Consider the following 25426-nt stretch of genomic DNA (forward strand, 5'->3'; position numbering starts at 1 on the left):
ATTCACATGCACATAATACAAGATAAACAAAGATTAAATCTTGCAATCAAAAGAAATTTCAATAAAATATCAAAATAGTACATTTTATGAAATTTGTAGATTACATGCAAAAGATTACAAGATGATCCTAGTCTAAGATTAGTTCCTCCTGCTGCTGACAACTAGCACTACAAGACAGATGATCCGTTCTTGCTGAAGAAGAGCCTCTCTTCGTTCTTCTTCCAAGCGATCAAGATGGAGTTGATAGTCCATCTCAAAGAACAAGAGATTTGTCTGAACCTCTTGTGGAACCAAGTTTCATATCTCATCAGGAATGGCAGTGACGTGCCATTCCTGTTCCCAGTCACCATAACTGAACTCGACGTTGAAGTTTTCATAGTTCATAAACATGTTTACAAGAACCATTTTTATGAAGGAAGAAAATGGTGAGAATTAAAAGAGAGAGAATGATTTTGTGTAAGAATAGAAGATGATATGTCTGAGATGAAATGTTGGTTAAATAGCCAATGGAATATCAAGGGACTAGAGGACTGATTAATGACTAAGTGTAGAGTTAACTTAATGAGCGTCTCCCTAGACCGATGTGTAATGAATTAGGCAATATGTGAACAGTCAATAGTTAAAGCAGGAGTTAATGGGCACGGGAAATAAGTAATAATTAACGTGCATATGCAGCTTTGCAAGACAAACACGTTTACCACTAACCCAAATGATTATGACTGTTTTTATCTCACCTAATTATATTTTGATTAAATATGACCGTTACAGTATTTACCACAAAAAAGTCAAGTAAAGAATAATGCCACGTAAGCATCAAAGTGTCCATCAGGATTTAATATCAGAACTTGACTATTATCAGATTCTAACAGTCATCAGAACATGGCTTCTATACTCAAAAAGTGAATGGCTATTTATGTGATTCTTCATACAAATACTGACTTGTTTCTTCAGAGTTTAATCATCAGAACTTCCATCAGAACTTGTCCTCAGAATTTATGCATATGGCACTTAACTGTTTATCTGAAACAACTTGATCACCACAGTAATTTTTATCATTCATATGGAGTGATAGTGTGTGCATTAGAAAAATATCATATAAAGATTAAAGTCTGATAAACTTCAGTACATCTTAGAAATAAGGCATAACTAAAAAAAGTGCTTAAAATCTGTCATTAATAATGAGTCTACTATAGGATAAATTTGTGCATGAGTCCACCTCAACTGTTTGTGCTCATTTTATGCATCTTTTAGAATTCTTTTTCACAATGGCTTCTCAGTGTAAATAAGTCACAACTGCTATCAGAATTTATGCTATTATCAGAGTATTTCTCCAGTAATCAGAGAATGTGAAAAGTCACAAAGAAAAATTTATTTGCTTTTCCAATGCATATTACTTAAAACCAGCAATGCACTTGGATCTTCCCTTCCACATATTTACTCTAGATCTCAAAGGAGTACCTGACTGTAATTTTCTTTTCTTTTCTTTTCTTTTGATAAGTGAGATTTATCAGCATTTAGTTTATCCTTAAGATTTACTAACATCAGAATTTGACAGATAAGAAGCAAGAATTTAGTTTGTGACTTAGTAATAAGATACACAAAGTAAATTTGACTAAGCTCAAAATCATAATTTGCTTGTGTTAATGAATTTCCACATAAATAACTAATTCAGACATGGGATTTCTAGTATGTTAAAGACTACTAGGTCAGTATCTAGCACAGTAATCCTCATTGGATTGAATAGTCACAGAACATTCAAATCACTATCAAAGTATATAGATCCACATCAGATAACAATCAGCATTTAATGTATTTCAATTTAAGCACAGATTACATGAAGATAATACAATCTGTAAACGCTGATCATAAAGTCTGATGCATGAGAACAAAAACTAAGCAGATTTAGAGAAAGAATCTGAAACCATTCCAAGTTCATTTACCAGTCTTGTAAAAGTAGCTTCACATAGTGGTTTTGTGAAGATATCTGCAAGTTGTTGATCTGTCGAAACAAAATGCAATTCCACTGTACCTTCCATCACATGTTCCCTTATGAAATGGTACCTTATGCTGATGTGCTTTGTCATTGAGTGTTGAACTGGATTACCTGTCATAGCAATAGCACTTTGATTATCACAGTAAATAGGTATTTTAGAAAATTCTAACCCATAATCCAGTAATTGATTCTTCATCCAAAAAATATGTGCACAACAGCTTCCTGCAACAATATATTATGCTTCTGCAGTTGATGTGGAAATTGATTTTTGTTTCTTGCTAAACCAAGAAACCAATCTGCCTCCAAGAAATTGGCAGCTTTCGTTTGCGCTTTTCCTGTCTATTTTGCATCCTGCAAAATCTGCATTTGAGTAACCTATTAGCTTAAAATCTGATTCTCTAGGATACCACTATCCTAGTTCAGCTGTACCCTTGAGGTACTTGAAAATTCTTTTCACGGCTATTAAATGAGGTTCTCTTGGATCAGCCTGAAATCTTGCACAAAGACAGGTATCATACATGATATTAGGTCTACTAGCAGTTAAATAGAGTAATGAGCCAATCATACCTCTGTAGTTAGTAATATCTACTGATGAACCAGTATCTTTATCTAACTTGGTTGCAGTGGCTATGGGAGTGAATGCAATTGAACAGTCTTGCATTCCAAATTTCTTCAGTAAATTTCTGGTGTACTTGGATTGACATATAAAAGTACCTTCTTCATTTTGCTTGACTTGAAGTCCCAGAAAATAACTAAGTTCTCCCATCATACTTATTTGATATCTTGACTGCATTAGCTTTGCAAACCTTTCACAGAGTTTGGCATTTGTAGAACCAAATATGATATCATCAACATATATATGTACCAAAAGTAAGTCATTTCCATGGTTGAGGTAGAACAGAGTTTTATCAATTGTACCTCTGTGAAATCCACTTTCCAGAAGGAATTGAGCTAAAGTCTTATACCATGCTCTTGGAGCTTGCTTAAGGCCATAAAGTGCTTTGTCAAGCCTGTAGACATGATTTGGAAATTTTGAATTTACAAAGCCTGGAGGTTGTTCTACATAAACCTCTTCTTCCAATTCTCCATCGAGAAAAGCACTTTTCACATCCATTTGAAAGACTTTAAAATTTTTGTGAGCAGCATAAGCCAAAAAGATTCTTATGGCTTCCAATCTAGCAACTGGTGTAAATGTTTCATCATAATCAATACCCACCTGTTGAGAGTAGCCTTTAGCAACCACCCTTGCTTTGTTCCTTGTAATTATGCCATCACTGTCAGTTTTGTTTCTGAATACCCATTTTGTGCCAACAATGGATCTGTTCTTTGGTCTTGGTACTAGGGTCCAGACTATATTACTTTCAAATTCATTTAACTCTTCCTGCATTGCTTGCATCCAATCAACATCTTGAAGAGCTTCTTCCACTTTCTTTGGTTCAGTCTGAGATAGAAAAGAATGATAGAGACATTCATTTGATGTTGCAGTTCTAGTTATGACACCTGCTTCAGGATCTCCAATTATTAAGTCAGGTGTATGTGATTTGGTCCACTTTCTTGCAGATGGAAGTTGATTTCTAGAACTGGATCCTCCCACATGATCCATGTTATCTCCATCAGCATTTTCTGATACTCCCCCTGTAGTTATGCTCTCTGAGACTTCAGAATTTGAGTTAGATTCTTCAGGATTTGAAGAATCAGAGTTTCCAGAATTATCAGAATTTGGCTCATCAGAACTTGATAAATCAGAACTTGAAGAGCCAATGACAGGTTCTGATGCTTCTTGAGAGTCTTGAGTTGTGGTAGGATCTTCAGCTTGCTCCCCCTGGACAGGTGCATTTTCCTTTGGAGTTGTTACCACAGTTTCAATGACATCAGAACTTAACCCGTCAGAACTTACAGGATCAGAGCTTAAGTCATCAGAATTTATAGTATCAGAGTTTAATTCTTCATTTTCAAATCTCAGCTGATCATGATCATTGAAATCTTCAAGTCCAGTTATCTTCTTATCATCAAAAGATACATTGATAGATTCCATGACAACCCTTGTTCTTAAATTGTAGACTCTTAAAGCTTTTGTGGAAAGTGGATATCCAATAAAAATTCCTTCATCACCTTTTAGATCAAATTTTGAAAGCTGTTCAGGATGAGTCTTAAGAACAAAACACTTACAACCAAATACATGAAAGTATTTCAGAATTGGCTTATTTTTCTTCACCATCTCATATGGTGTTTTTCCATGCTTGTTTATGAGTGTAGCATTCTGTGTAAAACAAGCAGTCTGTACAGCTTCAATCCAAAACTAGGTTGGTAGCTTTGCTTCATCAAACATAGTTCGTGCAGCTTCAATGAGAGTCATGTTCTTTCTTTCTACAACTCCATTTTGTTGTGGAGTTACAGGTGCAAAAAATTCCTGTTTGATTCCATGCTCTTTGCAGAACTCTTCTATGATTGAATTCTTGAACTCAGTGACATTATCACTTCTTATAATTTTAACAGAATCTTTGACCAATTTATCCAGCTGTTTGACATGATCAGTTAGAGTAGATGTAGTTTCATTCTTCTTGTGCAAGAAATACACCCAAGTGTATCTTGTGAACTCATCCACTATAACCATAGCATATTTCTTCTTTGCAATAGATATGACATTGACTGGACCAAATAGATCAACATGCAGTAGGTGATAAGGCTCAAGAATTGAAGATTTAGTTTTGCTCTTGAATGAAGATTTTCTTTGTTTTGCCTTTTAACATGAATCACAAAGGCCATCAGGAGCAAATACTGATTTGGGCAGTCCACTCACAAGATCTTTCTTTACTAGCTCATTTATGTTGTTGAAATTTAAATGAGAGAGTCTTTTGTGCCAATTCTAGATTTCTCCAATTGATGCTCTACTCAACAGACAGATTGCAGAACCATCAGAACTTGTTGAAAGTCTGGCTTCATAAATGTTACCATGCCTGTAACCTTTCAGAACCACTTTGCCTGTAGAATTGCTTACAACTTCACAATGTTCTTCAAAGAAATCCACATGATAACCTCTGTCACAAATTTGACTCATACTTAGCAGATTGTGTTTAAGTCTTGAGACAAGAGCTCCTATTTCAATGATGACATTCCCAAGATTTATATTTCCATATCCCAGAGTTTTTCCCATGTTTCCATATCCATAAGAAACTCCTGGGCCAGCTTTCTCCACAAAGTCTGATAGCAGGGCTTTATTTCCAGTCATATGTCCCGAATATCCACTATCCAGCACAAGGATATTTTTCATGTTGCCCTGCAATCACAAAGATCACTAATGGTTAGTTTTAAGGACCCAGACTTGCTTGGATCCTTTGGCCTTTTTAAGTTTGTTAGCATTTGCAGCGGATTTAATTTCAGAGTTTATGCTAACATTCTGTTATATCAGACTTTGCATCAGAATTTATACTAGAAGGAATTAAAGTAACTTTCTTCAAAGAAAGTTTTATTTGATAATAATCATAGTCCAGACTATGATATTCCTTACAAGTATAAATGGAATGCCATAAACTACCATAATGAAAACAAGGATTTTGTGGCTTAAACCTAACAGACTGACTCTTAACTCCTGATCTAGGAGGTAAAGAGTTTATATCTTTATTTTTCCTGCAAAAATAAGCAAGATGGTTAGAGTTTCCACAGTTATAACATTTTTTTCTAGGAGCATTAGGAACAGGCATATAATTATTGCTTTTGTTCACACCTTTCTTTCCATTCCTATTTTTCCTAGCTTCCTTTACCTTGTTGACATTTCTAATCTCTTTCAGCTTATGCATAAGCTGCTTCTTTGTCATTAAGCCTATGTTGACTTCAGCTGGTTTATCATGTTCTAATTTGTCAGAAGTTGTCTTATCTTTGACTTCTGTCACAGACTCTTTTATCTTTTCAGAATTAGACTATACGGTTTTTGCTACAAACTTAACAGGATTTATCTTTGGCTTAGCAGTCTGTTTAACAACAATTGCCTCAATTTGTTCAGTTCCTTTTTCAATTTTATCATCTCCATAACCTAAGCCCTCTTTCCAGTTTCCACTACTTAATAAATTCTGAGTTGTTCTTCCAGAGTTAGTCCAAGTTCTGATAATCTCTTTTTCCTTTTCTAAGTCAGCTTTTAGAGATTCATTCAATTTTAACACTTTATCTCTAACATATAAAGCACCATCTTTTTCTTTCTTAGTTTGATGAAAAAAAACTAACTCATTTTCTAAATAATCATTTCTCTTTTTATAAGCAAGATTTTCAGATGTTAATCTTTCACATGTTAAAGTCTGATCTTTATAACTAATGAACATGGTTTAAAGATATAATCTCAACTCAGTAATTTCATCAGTATGAAAGGCATAAGTTGTTTGAGGTACCTTCAATTCAGCAGTTTCAGGACTGCTATCAGCATTTGCCATCAGGGCATAGTTCACCTCATGTTCAGAATCTGAAGTGTCTGTCCAGCTTTTCTTCTTTGTGACAAGTGCCTTGCCTTTGTCACTTTTTCCTTTCTTGCAATCAGGAGATATGTGGCCTCTTTCACCACAGTTGTAGCATTTGACATTTGAGTTGTCTCCTCTTTCAGACTTTCTGAACCCTTTCTTATCAGAACTTCCACTTTTCCTGGAAAATTTCTTGCCTTTTCTGAATTTCCTATAGGCTATCTTTGTGATACCATTTACCATAAGAGCACACAATTTCATCATCTCTTCATCAGCATCTATTTCAGGTAAACTTTCAGTTTCTGAATCATCATCATCAGAATATGATGACTCTGAATCAGACTTTATGATGAAAGCCTTTCCTTTGCCCCTTTTTGAGGCAGCCATTTTAGGATATTCCTCCTCAGCCTTAAGAGCAACTGTCCTTGACTTTCTTTCATGCCTCTTGCTTCTTTGATCCATCTCAAGTTCATGAGTCTTGAGCATACCATAAAGTTCATCAAGAGTAGTTTCAGTAAGATCATAGTTGTCTCTTATAGTAGTAGACTTCAAATCTCAACTTTCAGGAAGAGCTAAAAGGAATTTTAGATTTGAATCTTCAAGATAATATTCCTTGTCCACCAGTGACAGATCATTCAAGAGTCTGACAAACCTGTCATATAAGTCAGTTAAAGACTCATCAGTTTTTGAGTCAAAGTGCTCATACTCTTGAGTGAGTATAGTCCTCATGTTCTTCTTGATTGCATCAGTTCCCTGGCATCTTGTCTCCAAAGCATCCCATATCTCTTTTGCAGTTTTGCAATTAATTACCCTATTTGACATGACATTATCAATGGCACTATGCAGCAAATTCCTTACCCTTGCATCCTTGGAAATAGATGAGATGTCTTCAGCTGTGTACTCACCTTTCTCCTTTGGTATGGTCTTTGCTGGTTGATCAGCAACTACAACAGAGAGCTTGGTAGGCTTATGTGGTCCTTCATTAATTCTGTCAAGATATTCTGGATCTGTAGCTTCCAAAAACATAGCCATCTTCACTTTCCATATGGGATACTCAGAAGGTCTCAGTATGGGAACCCTAATAGTCTCATATCGACTGTGGGTTTGAGTCTTTTGAGTTTCTTCAGTTTTGGTGGGCTTGGTTGGAGTTTGTGCTTCTTCAGACATGATTGTTTGGATCTTTACTGTATATGTGTTAACAGATAAGCTCTGATACCAATTATTAGGTCACACAACACTGTAAAAGGGGGTTGAATACAGTGTTAATACAATCAAATCGATTTAACACAAGTATGTAACGAAGATCAAGTATATTGAATAAACTCTGTTACAATAAGAACTGTTGTTCTCTCTCATTGATGAACAAATATCACTAAGAGCTGCTAGGTTACAATGTATAATCTTCTCGATAATGATAACATATATAGTGTAAACCCAAAGTCTGTGTTTATATAGTACACAGTTACAAGATAACTTCTAATTGATATGGAATATAATTCTGTCTCCTAAAATATATCAATCAGATATCTTCTACAAGTCTTCTAGTCTTCTAACTCTTTCCTTGCATATCTTCTTTTATTTAGTCTCGATCTTCTACTGTAAATCAGCTTCCTTCCTTATATGAAAGTCTTCCCGCACTTAAGTTCTGATATGACCTTAAGTTCTGATATTAAGTTCTGACTTCCAGTAAGTCCTGATTTCAGTAAGTCCTGATATGTCCTATTTGTTAAGATCTGAAAACTAAACATGAATCATATTAGACATGACATCTCAAATATATCTAATAAAGTGAAGGTAGGGATATTTGCAATTATACTACAAGAAAGTTCAGGAATACTTGCCTGGTATGCTCGATAACTTTTCATTATAACCTTGGCTTATAATCGCTGGCTACCAACTCCGCCTAATACTGGGCTGCGCTCCTTGCAACTCGATTCTATAAACAAAAGGACTATCTTAATTGACAGAACCAAACTCAATCGAATTAAAAGAAATGATTTTTTTAAAAAAATAGAAAATAAATTTTGGATTTAAAATAGAATTTTGAATTAATAATAAATATAAAATACTAAAAACAGTTTTCAGGGTTGGGTTTTGGGGATTTTTGGATCGATGTCGGGTTTTAATAAAAAGAAAACGGTTCGGGGAAACCGGGTCTGGGTCATCAAGAACAAGTGTTCTTCATAAGCCAAAAATCGGCGTAGTTCCAGCCACCGGGAATCAATTCCGACAATGCTCAGACATGGCCAATCTCTATCGTTTGTCTCGGCTTTTCAATGTAATAAATCCTATATCAATTTCTGACTACGAATCAAACAACAACAATCACAATTTATCCTTCAAGCATCGATTCTAAAGAACGTCAGAATAAAACCGGCGACAACTCCGGTTAAAACAACCCCCCCCCCCCATTTCTGAACCAAAATCGACGATATGTATACGAAATTGAAGCTTGAAACACATACAATCAATTAAGAGTAACTGAATAACCAAACAATCATTCACAAATCCGGGAAAATCAGAAATTAAAACCAACTTTGACCAAGAACTTGGCTTATCAATTTCCAAACTAAAACATCGTTTAAAATGATCAAAATTGATTGAAAACATCATACTGAAACTAATTATAACATCCAAATCATCCAACAACTAACATAAATCATAAATCGAATTTGAATTCATATCGACGGAAAATGAATTTGCAAAATACTACACCTTAATCGATGATATGGGTACCAAAAGATCGGCATTGGAACTCTCTTTAATTTGGTATCAATTTCGTCAACAAACGATCGCTGCAAGTAGATCAATTGATCAAATTTGTTCAAGAACAAACCCTAATTCCCAAATTGGATTTTCTGATTTTTATGTTATTTTTAGTATATTCTGAAAATAAAATAAAATAAAATAAAATAAATCTGCTATTTATATTATCATAAAAAATAAATACCCCAAAAATCAAATAAGGGTGTTTTTATCCCTTAATTAAAATGATTAGGCCCAAAAATAATAATTAGGGGGAATAATTTTAAAAGCCATTAAATATAAAATTTATATCAAAATTCCCCAAAAATTATGAATAATTCAAAAATGCAAAAATAATGAATATTTGAAATATATATAATTATATAAAAATAAAAACGTGAATTTTGTGGGCTTTGACCTCCCGGTGGGGTCCCAGACCGTTGATTTTTGAGAAATCGAAACGATTCCTAAATTAACAGAAAACCTCGAAAACACATAAAATACATTTAAATGTATCTAAAATAAAATAAAACGAGTACCTCGATAAAGACGCTAATAAACACGCGTCTAGATTGCGGACCGATTTATATAAATGTATTTTAAACACATAACAATTAATCGAAAAAAATTTCAGGTCTTCGCGGGGTCACATATAATAACTATAACATGGCATAACATAGTAATATTCAATTTAAACTTGTATAAACACATAATATTTATTTAATTATCACAAAATATTCACTAATTTGCCTGAATATTACAGGGAACATGCTAGCAGAAATAAGAAATAAAAATTAAATATAAAATGATGTAGTTTTGGGGTTATCTCAGGATACAACCATGAGACAGATCTCAGGGTCCATTTTCTCATATTTTAATTGGAGAATTGCATTTTGCATTCCTCAACGTTGACCAAAATTAAATATTGTATACCTATTTCTATAAATTGCAGTTTGCATCTCTTTTCTTTAAAACCCTATACAAATAAAAACCCTTTTTGCCAAATAAACTGTTGTTCTCTTGCATGAGAGTCGACCGCCCTAGCTTCACCTAACCCTAGCCGCCCTACCTTCTTTTTCACCCTTTCTACCCATCTCTATCTCCATATTCATCTTCATCTTCTCGTTTTATTCACTTTTTCTTTAATAAAATCAAGATTTGTTTTACAAAACTCGGAAAATCAATTACAGTTCTTCACTTTAGTTTTCAGATCTACTAAGGTAAGAGCTTGGATTTTATAATAAAATTCAGTTTTTGGATTCAAAATCTCTGGTCTAATAACATATTACAATTTGGTGTTATTCCGAGATTTTTGAATTTTGGGTTTTTTTTCCATATTATTCTGTTTAAGTTATTATTTGTGTGTTTGATTGTCTCACTTTATGCGATGTGTCTCGCTTTGTGCGATGTGGTGGTTGTGTTTAAAATGAATCAGATGGTGTATTGGGAGATCTGGATATCTCACATCAACAACAATTTCGGCAAGTCTATAGCTGGTGTCCGGCAGGTAGATAGCTGGGGTGCGTTTGAAACGGTGGTGAAAATCACATGAGCTCACCTCTCACAAAAAATATTTGTCCATAACATGAGGCCTCTAAACTCAGTTGTTGCAACTGAGTCATCTGAATATTGCAATATCAATCGAATTAATGTGAGGGTCAATTGTGAAGCTACTATTTTCGGGGGAGATGCAAGCTGGATTGTCCGGGAAATCATTACCTTCATTTTTAATTTTCAGAATATTTGTATTCAGTTTGTTAAGCAATCCGGAAACAAAACGGCTAATTATTTAGCTCTATTTATTTTTCAACCTGGTTGCATGATCAGTTGGGGGTTTGTCCCGATTGAATCTCTTTTAAGTCATTAATGAAATCTGCTTTAAATTTGGCAAAAAAAACCCCTTTTACCTAATTTCGTTTATAAGACAAGAGAAAACTAGAAAATTTCAGCTTTAAAAAAATTAGTTAACATATTTTATATATTTCAAAAAATATTAAAAATTGAATTATATATATATATATATATCATATTTTTGAATTTTCGACTCATACTTCTATTTAAATTTCATTTTTATTTTATGGTATTAATTCCAAAAGTTTAAAATTCCACAAAAATTAATTTTTTTAAATATATATTTAAACATTAATTTTAATCGTATAATAAATTTTAGTAATAAATTTGTTGCGTCACTTTTTTTTAATTATTTGACGTTATTATTGTTTTAGTGTGTATATAATGGGGTGAATTCATTAAAATAAATAATTTTAGCTTTTTTGAATTATAACTAAAAATTTAATTATATTTTATATTAAAATTTCTGTTTTACCCCTCATTATTTTATTTGTAACTGTCCATGGGTGCATGTTACATACGAATTGAAAGTTAGGGGTAATAAATTGAAATTTATGAAAATAGGTATACAATATTGAATTTGACCAAAGTTGAGAGATGCAAAATGCAATTCTCTTCTTTTAATATCATGACCAATTTAAGATGTGATTAGTCCAGTATAAGAAAGTTTATGACTTGATATTTGTTCCACTTTACTAGAATCTACAATACTGATCATATTTCACGTTTAGGGATAAGTATCAAAATCGTTAATTATTCTAACCAAATATATTATGTGAGTCGCTCATTACAAAAATGACTGAAGTAAGTTAGATTTATGAAAATTAGTCATTAATAGATGATCTTCTTGATACAAAATTTTCAAATTAATGACTAAATTAAGTCATTTTTACTGAGAGTTATTATTAATTTGATATATTGATCTAACGAGTGATGTTTTTGGTAATTTTGTGTGTGTTCTTACCATATAACTTACTTGATACGTTCATGGTCATCTTGCAAGTGACGATTTATATTATATTTGCTCTTTTATTAAATATCGAGCAAAATTATATAAAAGTACCGAAGAAATAATAAAGCATAATCGAATATAAGAAATATTACTTTGAAAAAAAATATAGTGATAATTTACGAACAATTTCTTGTATGAGTGTGTACAAATTATTTTCATATATTCATTCTAAGATCCCAACTGAGCTAACAAGGAAAATGCAAAGTCATCTATTTCTATCGTAATACACAAATCTTTCGTATTCAAGCTATGTCTAGGCCGCACATCAGATTGGAAGCTATTATCGTTAGTAGTGGCTCTTTCCTGAATTTCAGCTAAAAGACGTGAACTGAATGGAGCTGAACGGGAAGCATTCCTCACATATGAGATTTTTTCTTTGTTAATTATATAGACAGTGCAGAAATCTGGTGACCCTATCGAGACATGACCATGAACATAAGAAATCTTAAATCTCCCGGAGAAATATTATAAGAGTTTAGTCAACACACTAATGAATCGATGTAACTAATTATTATGAGAATAGTCTTCGACTTGATTTGATTTTGCATGTATTTTATTCATTTATTTAGTCATAGAAAAGTGTGTGATGGCATGGTAGGCATTATTATTTACCTTAAAAGATTATAAGAAAAGCAACTGTTATTCAGTCGATGCATAGAAGATTAAGAAGATCGAAATTACATGATAAATAAAGGATTTTGATGTATTCTGCTCTTTTCTTTTTTTAATAATTACAACACAAGTCATGGTTATATATACAGGCTACCAGGTTCACTATAATGTCTAGGTACAATTCTAAATATTTATCGAGATACTATTGCTGATATGATTTGTTGATTTTCCTTCCATTATGTCACATCTTCCTTCTTTCCATCTATATGCTTAATACGCCCCCGCAAGATTGAGGCTCCATCTGAGACTCCAATCTTGGAGCGAAGAGAATTAAATTGTTGGCGGGGTAACGCTTTTGTAAGCACATCTGCAAGTTGATCTCTTGTGGAGATATGGAGCACTTGGAGAGTACCATTGGCAACACATTCTCTTACAAAGTGATAGTCCAGTGATATGTGCTTCATACGCGAATGAAATACTGGATTTGCACATAGATAAGTAGCGCCTGTATTGTCGCAGAACAATACCAGTGGCTGAGGCAGATTAATTCCCATTTCAATAAGCAGGTTTTGTATCCATAGAATTTCAGCAGTAGTGTTGGCAATGGCTTTGTATTCGGCTTCCGATGAAGATCTTGATACAGATTTTTGACGACTGGATTTCCAGGAGATGGCATTAGAGCCGATATAAAGCATATATCCTGTAGTTGAGCGACTGTCATCGCGGTTACCACCCCAATCAGAATCGCTAAAAGCCTTCAATTGTAGGGATGTGCCTTTATGAAGGAAGAGGCCATAAAAAATAGTGTTTTTAAAGTATCGAAGAACGCGTTTTATTGCTGTCCAATGTAACTCTGTAGGAGAGTGCATGAATTGAGAAAGACGATTCACCGCAAATGAGACATCTGGGCGTGTCAAAGACAAGTACTGAAGCCCGCCTACTAATTTCCTATAAGGTGTTGGATCTATTGGACTTGATCCATCTTTAAGCAATAGAGGTGAGGTATGGCACATCGGTGTAGTGACTTCTTTAGCACCTTTCATAGAAAATATTTCAAGAAGATCGGTTATATGTCGATGTTGAGATAGGAAGAGACCAGTAGTTGTATGTATTACTTCAACACCTAAAAAGTGATGGAGAGTTCCTAGATCTTTTAAAGAGAATCTGCAACCAAGCTCAATAACAAAAGATTCGAGAAACTTGTCATTATTACCGGTAAGTACTATGTCATCGACATAAACCAAAAAATATAAGCATGTGCCATTTTTATTGTAGATGAATAAGGAGGAGTCAGCCACTGAATTCACAAAACCAAAAGTGATGAGATAGGATTTTAATTCTTGGTACCAAACTCGAGAGGCTTGCCTTAAACCGTAAATACCTTTCCGTAGTTTGCAAACATAATTGGGCAACGAGGGATGAATGAAACCAGGAGGCTGAACCATGTAAACATCATCAGAGAGTGTACCTTGAAGAAAGGCGTTGTTGACGTCTAGTTGTCGAAGCTTCCAACCAAAATTAAGAGCAAGGCCAAGAACCAAACGGATAGTTGTGGGTTTCAAGGCAGGACTGAATGTTTCTGAATAATCTAATCCAGGTCGCTAATGATAGCCTTTAGCCACAAGGCGAGCTTTGTACCTTACAATTGTGCCATCTGGATTACGTTTGATGCGAAAGATCCAACGACATCCTACTACATTGGTTGCAGTTTCTGGTGGAACAAGATCCTAAGTCCCGTTACGCATAAGTGCATCAAATTCCTCTGACATTGCTGCACGCCATTTTTCATCTTTTACAGCTTCAGAGAAATTTTTTGGCTCAAGTAATGTAGGCAATGGATGCATGGTTGTCTGATTTACAAAAGCAGAATTATAATAATTTGGATTTTGTCTCCTATCACGAGTGGGACGGGTGTTATGTGGCGATGGTGGGGTGGGTGTAGCAGGGGTAGAGTTTACTGAAGATGGTGATATTGGTGAGTTTGGTGGTGTGGATGTGGTTTCTGAAATAGGCAAAGGTGGATTTGTTTGGATGATATGTGTGGAGGAGAACGGTACATGATTTGGTGTCGACTCAATGGTGGTAGTAATTGGGGTGAAAGCTGTAGATAGGGAAGGAACATCTGCATTTGGATCTACTGAGTTGCTCTGCGTAACTTGCGGGGATGTTATTAGATGTTTATTTGTTGCCTGCATAGGAAATATATGCTCAATAAATTTAACATGACGAGAGATGTAAGTCTTTTTGGATATGGGATCAAAACATTTATATGTTGATTGGCTTGTGGAGTAGCCAACAAATATGCAAGCTGTTGAACGTGGTTGAAGTCTAGAAGTTGTATATGGTCGTAACCAAGGATAACATAAGCATCCAAATACTTTTAAACGCAAATAATTTGGTGCTTTGTTAAATAATACATGAAATGGAGATTTGAAGTTGAGTATCGGAGTTGGAAGGCGGTTAATAAGGTATACAGCGGTTTGAAATGCATACGGCCAGTAAGTGAGAGGAAGAGGTGCAGTTTGAAGGAGGGTCAGACCTGTCTCAACAACATGACGATGCCGTCTTTTTGATGTTCCATTATGTTCGGGTGTGTGAGGAGGTGTTTTAAAATGAGAGATGCCATGAGAATTTAGAATGGGTGCCAAGGCAATGTACTCACCGCCATTATCTGTGTATATAGTGATAAGTGGACGCCGGAAGAATTTTTCAACAAGTAACTTGAATTGTGGAAATAGTATTGTAACCTCTGATTTTTTTCTCATAGGATATAACCAAACATATTTACTGAAGTGATCGACAAATATAAGATACTATCGATAACCATCAAAGGATAAGTCTCTAGGTCCCCAAACATCAGAGTAAATTAATTCAAGAGGAGCATTACTTTGAAGAGAATTTTCACCAAATGGTAGTTTATGTCTCTTATTGCAATCATAAGCATTACAATGAAACCTAGTACTTGAGGAAGAGTTCATTCTTAAGTTACATGTTTGAAAAACGGATCGAATCACAGGAAGAGATGGGTGACCCAGACGTTGATGCCATGTTGTGAGTTGAGTTTTTGTTGTGTGATTGACTCGAGGATTTATTGAGCTAGGAATACAATAGACATCATTAATGTTTTCCCCGTGAAGTAGTAGCGCCCCCGTGCGTAGATCCTTCACAATAAAATGAAAGGGAAAAAATTCGAGTGAGACATTGTTTGATTGGAAAAATTTTGAAACAGATACTAGATTACTCTTAATGGAGGGTGCACACAAGATGTTATCTAAAACAAATGACTTATCCTGATGAACAAGTATACTGTTACCAATATGAGATATTTTCAAACCTGTACCATCACCAATATTAATTTCATCAGGGCCACCGTAGTCGGAAAAATGCTGCAGATTATTTATGTCACCTGTAACATGATGAGAGGCACCGGAATCAAACAACCATGGTTGAGCAGCAGACCTGTTAAGAGAGGCTATGTTGGCCATAGGCTGGGAGTTATGAGCCTGCGATGTTGAGTTGACTTGTACATTATTGGTTTTGAGAAATCGCATCAGTTTTCAACATTCATTGGTGTGGTGTCCAGGTATTTCAAAAAAGTTACAGAATAAAGCAGGTGAACTGAAAGACCGATTTGTGTTTGGACGAGATGAGTTCCAATTGGACCTATTGTTGTTAAAAGCACGCCCGTTATTTTGAGTGTTTGGTGAAAATCGGCTATGATCTCGATTTGTCCGATTGCTCCAAGAACGATTTTGATTACCATGATGGTGGTTCGTATAATTTGCTGTCGCCAAGGAAAGAGGTGGGTTGACATGCTCTGCCTTTTTAATTCGACGCTCAGAATCTTCTAACTTGTCGCATAACTCGTCAAACGTAATTGGCGTGTCTCGAATACGAACGCCTTCTGCGACATGATTAAATTCATTACCCACACCTTTGAGAGCATGAATGATTAAGTCTTCTTCAGCGAGGGGAGCATCAACGATAGCTAATGCATCAGCAGTGGCTCGTACATCTCGCATGTATTCCGAAATGGAGCGTGTGCCACGTGGATTATCATGGAGTTTTTCTTTGAGAGACATTATGCGAGATCGTGATTTATTTGCAAAAAGTGCACAGAGACGATCCCACGCTTCTTTGGAAGAATTAACAGTTGATATATAAGTCTGAATTTCTGGGCAACAACTTCCCAGTATTGCATTTAGGATGAGCTGATCTTCCCTGTACCAGATGAGAAATTCTGGGTTTGGAATTGTTTTTGCACTATCTTCTGAATCAGGAATTGTTGCAGGTTTGACGTTATGATTGTTGATATGGTGAAGGAGATCGAATCCAATAAGAGCCGAGTGGAGTTGGGTCCTCCAAACAGAGAAATTTGTTGGCGTAAGTTTGGTTGGCAGATGAGAGAGAGCATTGAAGGAGATGATCTGGTTCGTCAGAACGGAAGAGGCCATGGATCTTTTAATTGAGCTTTTATGCAATTAGCACTCTGATACCATAAAGGATTTTGATGTATTCTGCTCTTTTCTTTTTTTAATAATTACAACACAAGTCATGGTTATATATACAGGCTACCAGGTTCACTATAATGTCTAGGTACAATTCTAAATATTTATCGAGATACTATTGCTGATATGATTTGCTGATTTTCCTCCCGTTATGTCGCATCTTCCTTCTTTCCATCTATATGCTTAATAATAAATCCATTGATTAAGAAGACCGAAATTACCTAATAAAGCCAAGTCGTGATGAGGCACCAAGGACCAAGTTATCGATTGCGGTATAACTAATTGTTAAAGTCAATTTTCGTCAACAACTAAATTTCAATATTAAAATATATATCGGATTTTCGGATAGAGATTATCGGAAGAAAAGGTATAAATCACAAGAACACGACTAGGGTTTTAAGATATTTAAAACTACTCTTGAGAGTAAGTTAATTAATAATGATTTCCGGATCTTTCTCAAGGTGCCTATGTGCCCTTATTTATAGGGATCAAATCCATGTAGTTCTATTCAATATTGGTTATGATTGGCGTTAGGCCCAGCCCATTACTATGTTTTGGCGGCAAGTCATCAATATAATATAATATAATTGAAATTTTGGATCCTTTCAGCGCCTTCGTCATTGGACTGTCATTGTCTTGATATAAAGTCATTAAGGCCACTATAGTCTTTTGAAGTAGGCCCAATAATATATTGACCAATCATCAGCGAATAGTCTCTTACGCTAGTTTATATTCGTCAATGAGTTCTTGGGCTTACCCTTCATTGTGAAGTTATTTGCGACATACTTGTTATATTGATTTAAAGACCCAATAATACGAGTTTATGCCGATCCAACACTAAATATCTAAAATCACGATACAGTATCAACAAGTCCCCAAGATTTTAAGTATCAGAAATCTTCAGTAAAATTGAGGTTAATAAAATTAATCTACTCTCATGTGTGGTTTAACAACAAAAATAAAGAGCATATAATTGTTGTACCTTTTATTTTAGTGTCATTGGTAAAATAATAGTAGTCATATTTCAGCTGCTAGAACCACTCATGCCGATGCATTTCATAGAATATGTTAGGATCAGAAATGTCATTTTTGGGTGTTTTCATCTCTTGATGACCCAATAAAATAATTTATATCATATCCTTCGACATTAATGCATTAGTTTAGAGTGGATTAAGTGATATAAAGTCTTTGGCTACGAGGTAACTATGATATTATAATTTCATGCCGACAACTGTAGAGTTCGTGTTTTGATCTTCTTTCGTCATTAACATCATTTGCTTCGTTTCTTACTTGACCATCTCTTTTGTATCATCTGTCATCACCGTCATCGGCAATATATGTTATTTTCCTAGTTGTTAATGTTCTATAACCTTTCACGTCAATGCACAAATACATATTATTATTATTATTAGACTTCTACATTTTATTTGTATTGATGTCGTGTCTCTTGAGTCAGAACTTGTATCTTAAATGCGGTTTACCCTGATTCACATGATTTAGAAGCTATTGCGTGAGCCCATAGGGTTTATCTAGTGGGTACCCGAAGGGTAGCGGCTGCGGGTTATGTACGATAAAAAAAGATTTTGTTTCTTATTATAGAAGTTTAAACCATTATTTTGTAACACCGTTGAATGCGCATCGACATTATATATTCTTCAAAGTTCTAAGGCACAAGTTCCCGGAATTTCACATAAAAATATTTTTTTCGTAAAATTTTAATTTTTATTCTATATCGATCACTAAGTGATCACTAAGGACCTTTTTGTGTTATGTAAATGACTTCGAAATAATGGATAACATAGCGAAAAAGGTTGTTAGTCGCGAATTTAATTGATGTATAAAATAAAAAAACGGGTGGTACTCTTGTAATTAGAAATAAAACCTTCTTGGAGGCGAAGAATCCCATTTCAATTTAAGCCCCCTCTCTCTCTCTCTCTCTGGCTTTCATATTCTCTGAATCACTCACGCACACTCTCTTAATCTTACTTCAATTTCGAGATGGTAAATTTTGGATCCCTGTCAATTTAGATCTCACTATATATACAAATTCGTATACTAATTGATTTTGATTTAAAATCCTGATTTACAGGAAGGCCTAGGTGAATTGGAATCGAAAATAGAGAAGCTGCTGAATGAGGAGAAGCAGATGAGACTTAGCGGCGAAGTCTCCGGCACGAAGAAGGCGGTTACGGAGATATTGCAGCTCTGTTACGATGCTCGTGCTTGGAAAACACTTAATGATCAGATTGTTTTGTTGTCTAAGCGTCGCGGTCAGTTGAAACAGGTATTTGCCTCCTTCGGTTTCGTATATTACGTATTCTGCTTACCTAATTTAAATGTGTATGTATATGTCAATTGTGTTTCGATTTTATGAGTTTTAGTGTATTCTGGTTACAGATTTTGAATGTGTATTTGTTGTGCGGTTTGTTGAAACAGGTATTAGCCTCCTTCGGTTTCGTATTTTACATATCCTCGTTACAGAATTTGAATGTGTATATGTGAATTGTGTTTTGATTTGATGAGTTTTAGTGTATTCTGGTTACAGATTTTGAATGTGTATGTATATGTGAATTGTGTTTCGATTTTATGAGTTTTTAGTAAAGTTGACTGGATTTTTTTTGTTGCACGGTTGGTTGAAACAAGTTATTGCTCTTGGTTTCGGAAGAATGTTTAACTGCTTATAAAATTTGAATATGTATGTGTGTTTAATTTGTGTTTGGATCTGATTAGTGATGGTAGAGTTTGCTGGACTGTTTTTTTTGTACAAGTTTCGTGATTAGTACTACAAGTATAACATAATTTAGTATCTATATATTGAAATGCTAGTATTTAGATATGATTAGTATTAGAAAGAGCTAACCAGGAATCTAGGAGTTCTCAAGCTGTGTCAAAGGTACGTGTAATGAAGTGGTGTAGAGTTCAATGCCAACCTTCCTATTAACTATTAAAAGAATAGAGGTAACTGGATTAATTTGTTGTCAGAGGCACAGGCAGTTGAAGGCTGTAGTTGCTCCCTTGGTTTTGTGCATATTGTCCAATCTGCAAACATACAAAAATTGTGTGTATTTGGGCATGTTATATGTGTTATAGATGCTTTTGTTTGTGCAAATTCGTATTTTATTGTTAATAAATGTTTTATGTACTTTTCATGAATTGTCTTGTGAACCACAAAATATATTCGATGTTCTAATATTTGTTGTATGAATATAGTGAGTCATGTACTTGTTTAAAATTACTTAATTCCGTCTTTAGGAAATTCGTTTGGTGTTTTATAATAGAAAAATCTACTGATTAAGCGACATTTTGCTGGAATACGTTTTGAAGAAATTGACTTTTGTGAACTTATAGTGTATCCGGGGTTGTTTATCTGTTTCAAAAAGTTCATTGTAGATCAAAAGTTGATATAGGATAAATGTGTGTGTAGTTAGTTTTGAAGCCAATAGAGGTTTTTTTGACATAATGAATCTTGAATTATGTTGAGTGTATATGTAAATTAGCAACAAATGCATAAGAGAGTTCCTCTTGCTATCTGAATTACACAAATTGATTGCTATTTGTCTCTATCTAAAAAGAACCAGAAATTATGGGTATTTTAATGAATATAATCATTGATTACTCAATCCTTTGCATTAGTGCAAAGAAATAGAACACTGCTTTTGCTTTTTTCTGTTGTGCAAGAGTTCTTCTGTTCCTTTTGTCAATTATTATGTTGTAGCTCTTCCTGATTACTTGCTAAAATGATTTTGAACAGGCTGTCACCGCAATGGTCCAGCAAGCAATGAAATATATAGATGAAACTCCAGATATTGAAACTAAAACTGAGCTGATTAAAACACTTAACAGTGTATCAGCAGGCAAGGTAAATTTCTTGTTGAGAGTATAAATATATTTGTATATTGAATAATCTTTGGTATGAAAATAATTTATTTTTTTTTCTGGTCCTTTCTGAACATGTTTATGCTAGATTTATGTTGAGATAGAGCGAGCCAGGTTGGTGAAAACACTGGCTAAAATCAAGGAGGAACAAGGGAACATTGCCGAGGCTGCAGATTTGATGCAAGAAGTTGCGGTGTGTGTCTGATTATGTCACAGCAATTGATTATGTGCACACAAAGACACCCACAATCAGACACATCCTTTTTTAGAAATGCGTTATTTGTTTGAAGATAATTTATCTTATGTTGTTGGTTACAGGTGGAAACATTTGGTGCAATGGCCAAGACTGAAAAAATTGCTTTCATTCTTGATCAAGTATTTAGTCTTCTTCTCTGTTTATTCCCTCTACAAGTGTTTGTTTTTATTCTAGATTATGGATAATAAATAAATGGCATATGATGTAAACATTTTAGGTCAGGCTATGTTTGGACCGCCAGGATTATGTACGTGCACAAATTCTCTCCAGAAAAATCAGTCCAAGGGTTTTTGAGGTAGACGCTTCAAAGGAGAAGAAAAAGGCCAAAGAAGGAGACAATATTGTTGAAGAGGCTCCTGCTGACATCCCATCGCTTCTTGAGTTAAAGCGTATTTACTATGAATTAATGATAAGGTATATTGACTATTAAATATTGCATTTTAGGGTTGTTAGTTTCAGTAGAATTTTTAATTGTCCTCCATGTTTAGTAAGTTAAGCATGTTACCCTCTCAACAACAGCTTTCCTGAATTTAAATTTTTTCTAATTTTGCGAGGAACCTAAATAAATGACAAATGTGAGCCAGACATCTAAATCTGTTCTGGGAGCTATGTAATAGAATAATAGCATTCCTGTTGGTCTATAAACTTTCTAATGCATTGAAGAATAAAGTATTGCGAGCTCTGACCATTATACTCACTGGTAAAGAAAAATATTGTAAATTGACTTTGTAGGTACTATTCACACAACAATGACTACCTCGAAATATGTCGCTGTTACAAGTCAATATATGATATCCCAACTGTCAAAGAAAACTCTGCCCTGTGGATACCGGTATTTTTTAGATTTGTTTATCTATCTTTAATCATTTAATATGCATCGTATATTGGGTGTTCTCAATCTTTTCGTCACTGGTAATTTTTTATCAGGTGTTAAGAAAAATATGCTGGTACTTGGTTTTATCACCACATGATCCAATGCAGTCAAGCCTTCTGAACTCTACCTTGGAGGATAAGAATCTTGCAGAAATTCCTCACTTTCGGTATATTCTCTATCATTTATGAAAAATTGCAACCACAAAGAATCTTAATATGTTGACTCTTATCTTCGTGTTTCTAGCATCTGTAACTGATTTACCTTCAAATGTAGGCTACTCTTAAAACAATTAATCACTATGGAGGTGATTCAGTGGACAGCACTCTGGAATTTATTCAGTAATGAGTTTGAGAATGAAAAAAATATGCTTGGCGGCTCTTTGGGCGACAAGGCAGCTGAAAATTTTAGAGAGAGAGTAATTGAGCATGTAAACATCTACACATGATGATTTCTTTTTTGCTATCTGAGCTATTTGCAAAGGAATAATCATTTAATTATTTTTCATAATTTCTGTGTGCAGAACATCCTTGTTGTTTCCAAGTACTACTCCAGGATCACGTTAAAAAGACTTGCGGAACTGCTTTGTCTTAGTATTCAGGTTTGCTAAGATAAACTTAATTGTAAACCTGTCACTTGCATAGTTTTGATTTTATGATTAGCTTGGCTATTAAAAGAATATGACACACATTCAGTAGTTTAACAGGACTGCAATTTTTTGTCAACTAAAAGTTAACACAGAAGTTTCAAAACAAAAAAAAAAGTTAAAACAGAAATTTATGTGCTTCAAATAATTTAATTGTTCCATGAAAGGCACATGCCTATCGGGTTAAGTTAGGCCAGTGATTGTAAATTTTTAAAGAAAATCCCATTACATACCTACGAGCAAGTCCAATAGTGTCTTAACTGACTCCTTGCATAAAATGTAAAAAATCGGCTCTTAGTTGTTAAGACATAGATAAGTAATTTTATCTCAACAATGCTCCTTGTACTCATTCCTTTATTCAATGTTTTATTATTAAAAGTACATTCTTTCAAGTAAAGTACAATATAAAAGAGAGAAAGATATTGTTTTTGATATTATATTATAAAATACTTCACCTACCTTTTTCATTTTTATACAATTTCATTTTTGGTACGTCCCTTCCAATTATATACATTCCAAAAATAGTAAAGGTTTATAATATAAATATTTACTACATCCACTACTTTCTTCCACTACACTCACTTTATACATTAAACATTAATTGGTCTCATCACTTTACCCACTTTTCATACCTTTTCCCACTAATGGAATGATGCTCTTACCCTCTTAGTGATTTAAGAACTACAAAGAGGTTATCGAAGCACTTTTCTTACTCTCATTTTAATAATTTCAACTTCAGAGCATGAATAGCTAGTCTATTGGAATTGCTCTAAATAGTGATTTTGACATGCTGAGTAAAAAAAACCTTTTAAAAACAGCTTTCTTTGTATTGTCGTTGAAGTTACTTATAATTTCTCTTAATGTTCTTTTCTTAGTTTTTTTTTAATATAAAAACTGTTTAGAAGTCTACACAGTTTTCTCATATATAGTCTCTCTTGTGATCTCCAACAACTTTCTTGGATGTCACTCTTGGAGAACAATGTCACTCTGGCTGTATTGGAAATACCTTATGATCGACATATTACATTGACTCCTTGGAGGCTTTGAATGTTGTATTTTTACATAAATTAAATGAACTAGTACTTCCTATAAAAAAAAATGAACTAGTGATGTACTTAATTTTTCTCGGGTTCCTTTTTTACCCAGTTGCAAAGCATGGTTAATAAAAATGATCCTGACAATAAATGACCAGATTCAGTGAACCATTAAGCCATGTTTTCAGCTTTTCGCTTGTATATAATAAATTCACATTTTTAAATATGGTTTTGGTCTGGTTTAAAATGTTACTTCTCTTCGTAATATGTTAACTGTTAAATGAGAGAATTTTTTTTTTTTGTTCACAACCCATAGACTGTTAAGTCGGATCTGGGTCAGTCCTTTTTCGTCTTGTATGATGTCCCCTCAGTGGCGGATCGATGGGGACTGAATTCAGATCAGATATACTCAGGCAGTTGAAAAATAGAATTTCTTACAGGTTCTACAGACACATCATAGACAGAATATATATATACTTATTTCTGAAGTTTTAAAGACCACGGTATCTGAACAACTAGTATACATGTGTAGCCTTCTATATTCAACTGGGTGCACCAGTACTTTGATATATTATATATTATATATATACAACTATAACTCTGACTTGTAAGAAAGATACGTAGTTCATAGTTTGTATTAGTTTTATTATTATGCGTTCTAGGGAACCTGTATCTGATTGTGGATCAAGTCTGTATGATTTGCTTAACCAAAAGTTCTGTAAATGATGCATCGTATGGGACTATAAGTTTGAGTCCTGTATAAAACTTTATAGCACTTTTTATATTGCGGAAAAATTAAGTGTGATACTGCCAGCAGAACAAAAAGATATGATTTTATGATCACCCCCTTCTGGGGATTAATTAATCTTACTTCTAGAAGTAAGTAGGGGATTAACCTTTTATTCTTGGTGTACTGACTTTTCTCAGGAAACCGAAAAACATCTAGCAGATATGGTTGTTTCTAAAGCCCTGGTTGCAAAGGTTGACAGACCAATGGGTGTTGTATGTTTCCGGATAGCGAAAGATAGTAGTGACATCTTAAATTCGTGGGCCATGAACCTGGAGAAACTGCTTGACCTGGTGGAGAAGAGTTGTCACCAGATCCACAAGGAGACAATGGTGCATAAAGCTGCCTTGAAGGTTTGAACAAATGCCTGATCACAAAGCAAATGTGGGTTTGTAACATCACCTTGTCGTCTTCACATAAAAATATTCTTTGAAGTTAACCAATATTTTTCCCCTAAAAGAATTGGAGATTGACTTGTATTTTTCTAATCTATAACGGGTATTTAAGACTAAAATCATTTTGGGATTGTTATTCGGCAGTGAAAAATGACCGTGTCTTGAAGATGCTTTATCCTTTATTCATTATATTGTTCAGGGATCCTTCCAGTGCTTTTCTCTTCAGTGCATCATATTGTTCTCTCCCTGTTTCTTAGTCACGCTCTTCACAGTGATATCTTGATTGTGAACCAATATGCTGTACTGCTGTGGTATAGAGATACTAGGCATTTTATTTTTGTACTTGCTCTTATTTATCCTTGTACGGCCATTTCTGCCTTTTAGATTACATTGTA

At 34.4% G+C, this 25426-nt stretch overlaps 1 protein-coding gene across 3 annotated transcripts; it reads left to right on the plus strand.

The window, feature by feature from the left end:
• The first annotated feature begins 19009 nt into the window (after nucleotides 1-19009).
• LOC141712370 (26S proteasome non-ATPase regulatory subunit 12 homolog A-like) lies at nucleotides 19010-25426 on the plus strand. 3 transcript variants are annotated; one of them, XM_074515290.1, is made up of 12 exons: nucleotides 19010-19167; nucleotides 19256-19450; nucleotides 20918-21025; nucleotides 21131-21235; nucleotides 21361-21417; nucleotides 21516-21712; nucleotides 22031-22130; nucleotides 22226-22338; nucleotides 22446-22599; nucleotides 22693-22770; nucleotides 24777-25020; nucleotides 25231-25426. In XM_074515290.1, exons 1-11 carry the CDS (start codon nucleotides 19165-19167, stop codon nucleotides 24993-24995), a joined length of 1329 nt encoding a protein of 442 aa, XP_074371391.1. In that variant the 5' UTR covers nucleotides 19010-19164; the 3' UTR covers nucleotides 24996-25020; nucleotides 25231-25426. The 3 variants fall into 3 exon arrangements, with proteins under 3 accessions (XP_074371391.1, XP_074371390.1, XP_074371389.1); XM_074515289.1 differs by having other exon boundaries at nucleotides 25176-25241; XM_074515288.1 differs by having other exon boundaries at nucleotides 24777-25241.

Source organism: Apium graveolens, chromosome 3 (assembly GCF_009905375.1).
Source record: "Apium graveolens cultivar Ventura chromosome 3, ASM990537v1, whole genome shotgun sequence".
Classification (NCBI taxonomy): domain Eukaryota; kingdom Viridiplantae; phylum Streptophyta; class Magnoliopsida; order Apiales; family Apiaceae; genus Apium; species Apium graveolens.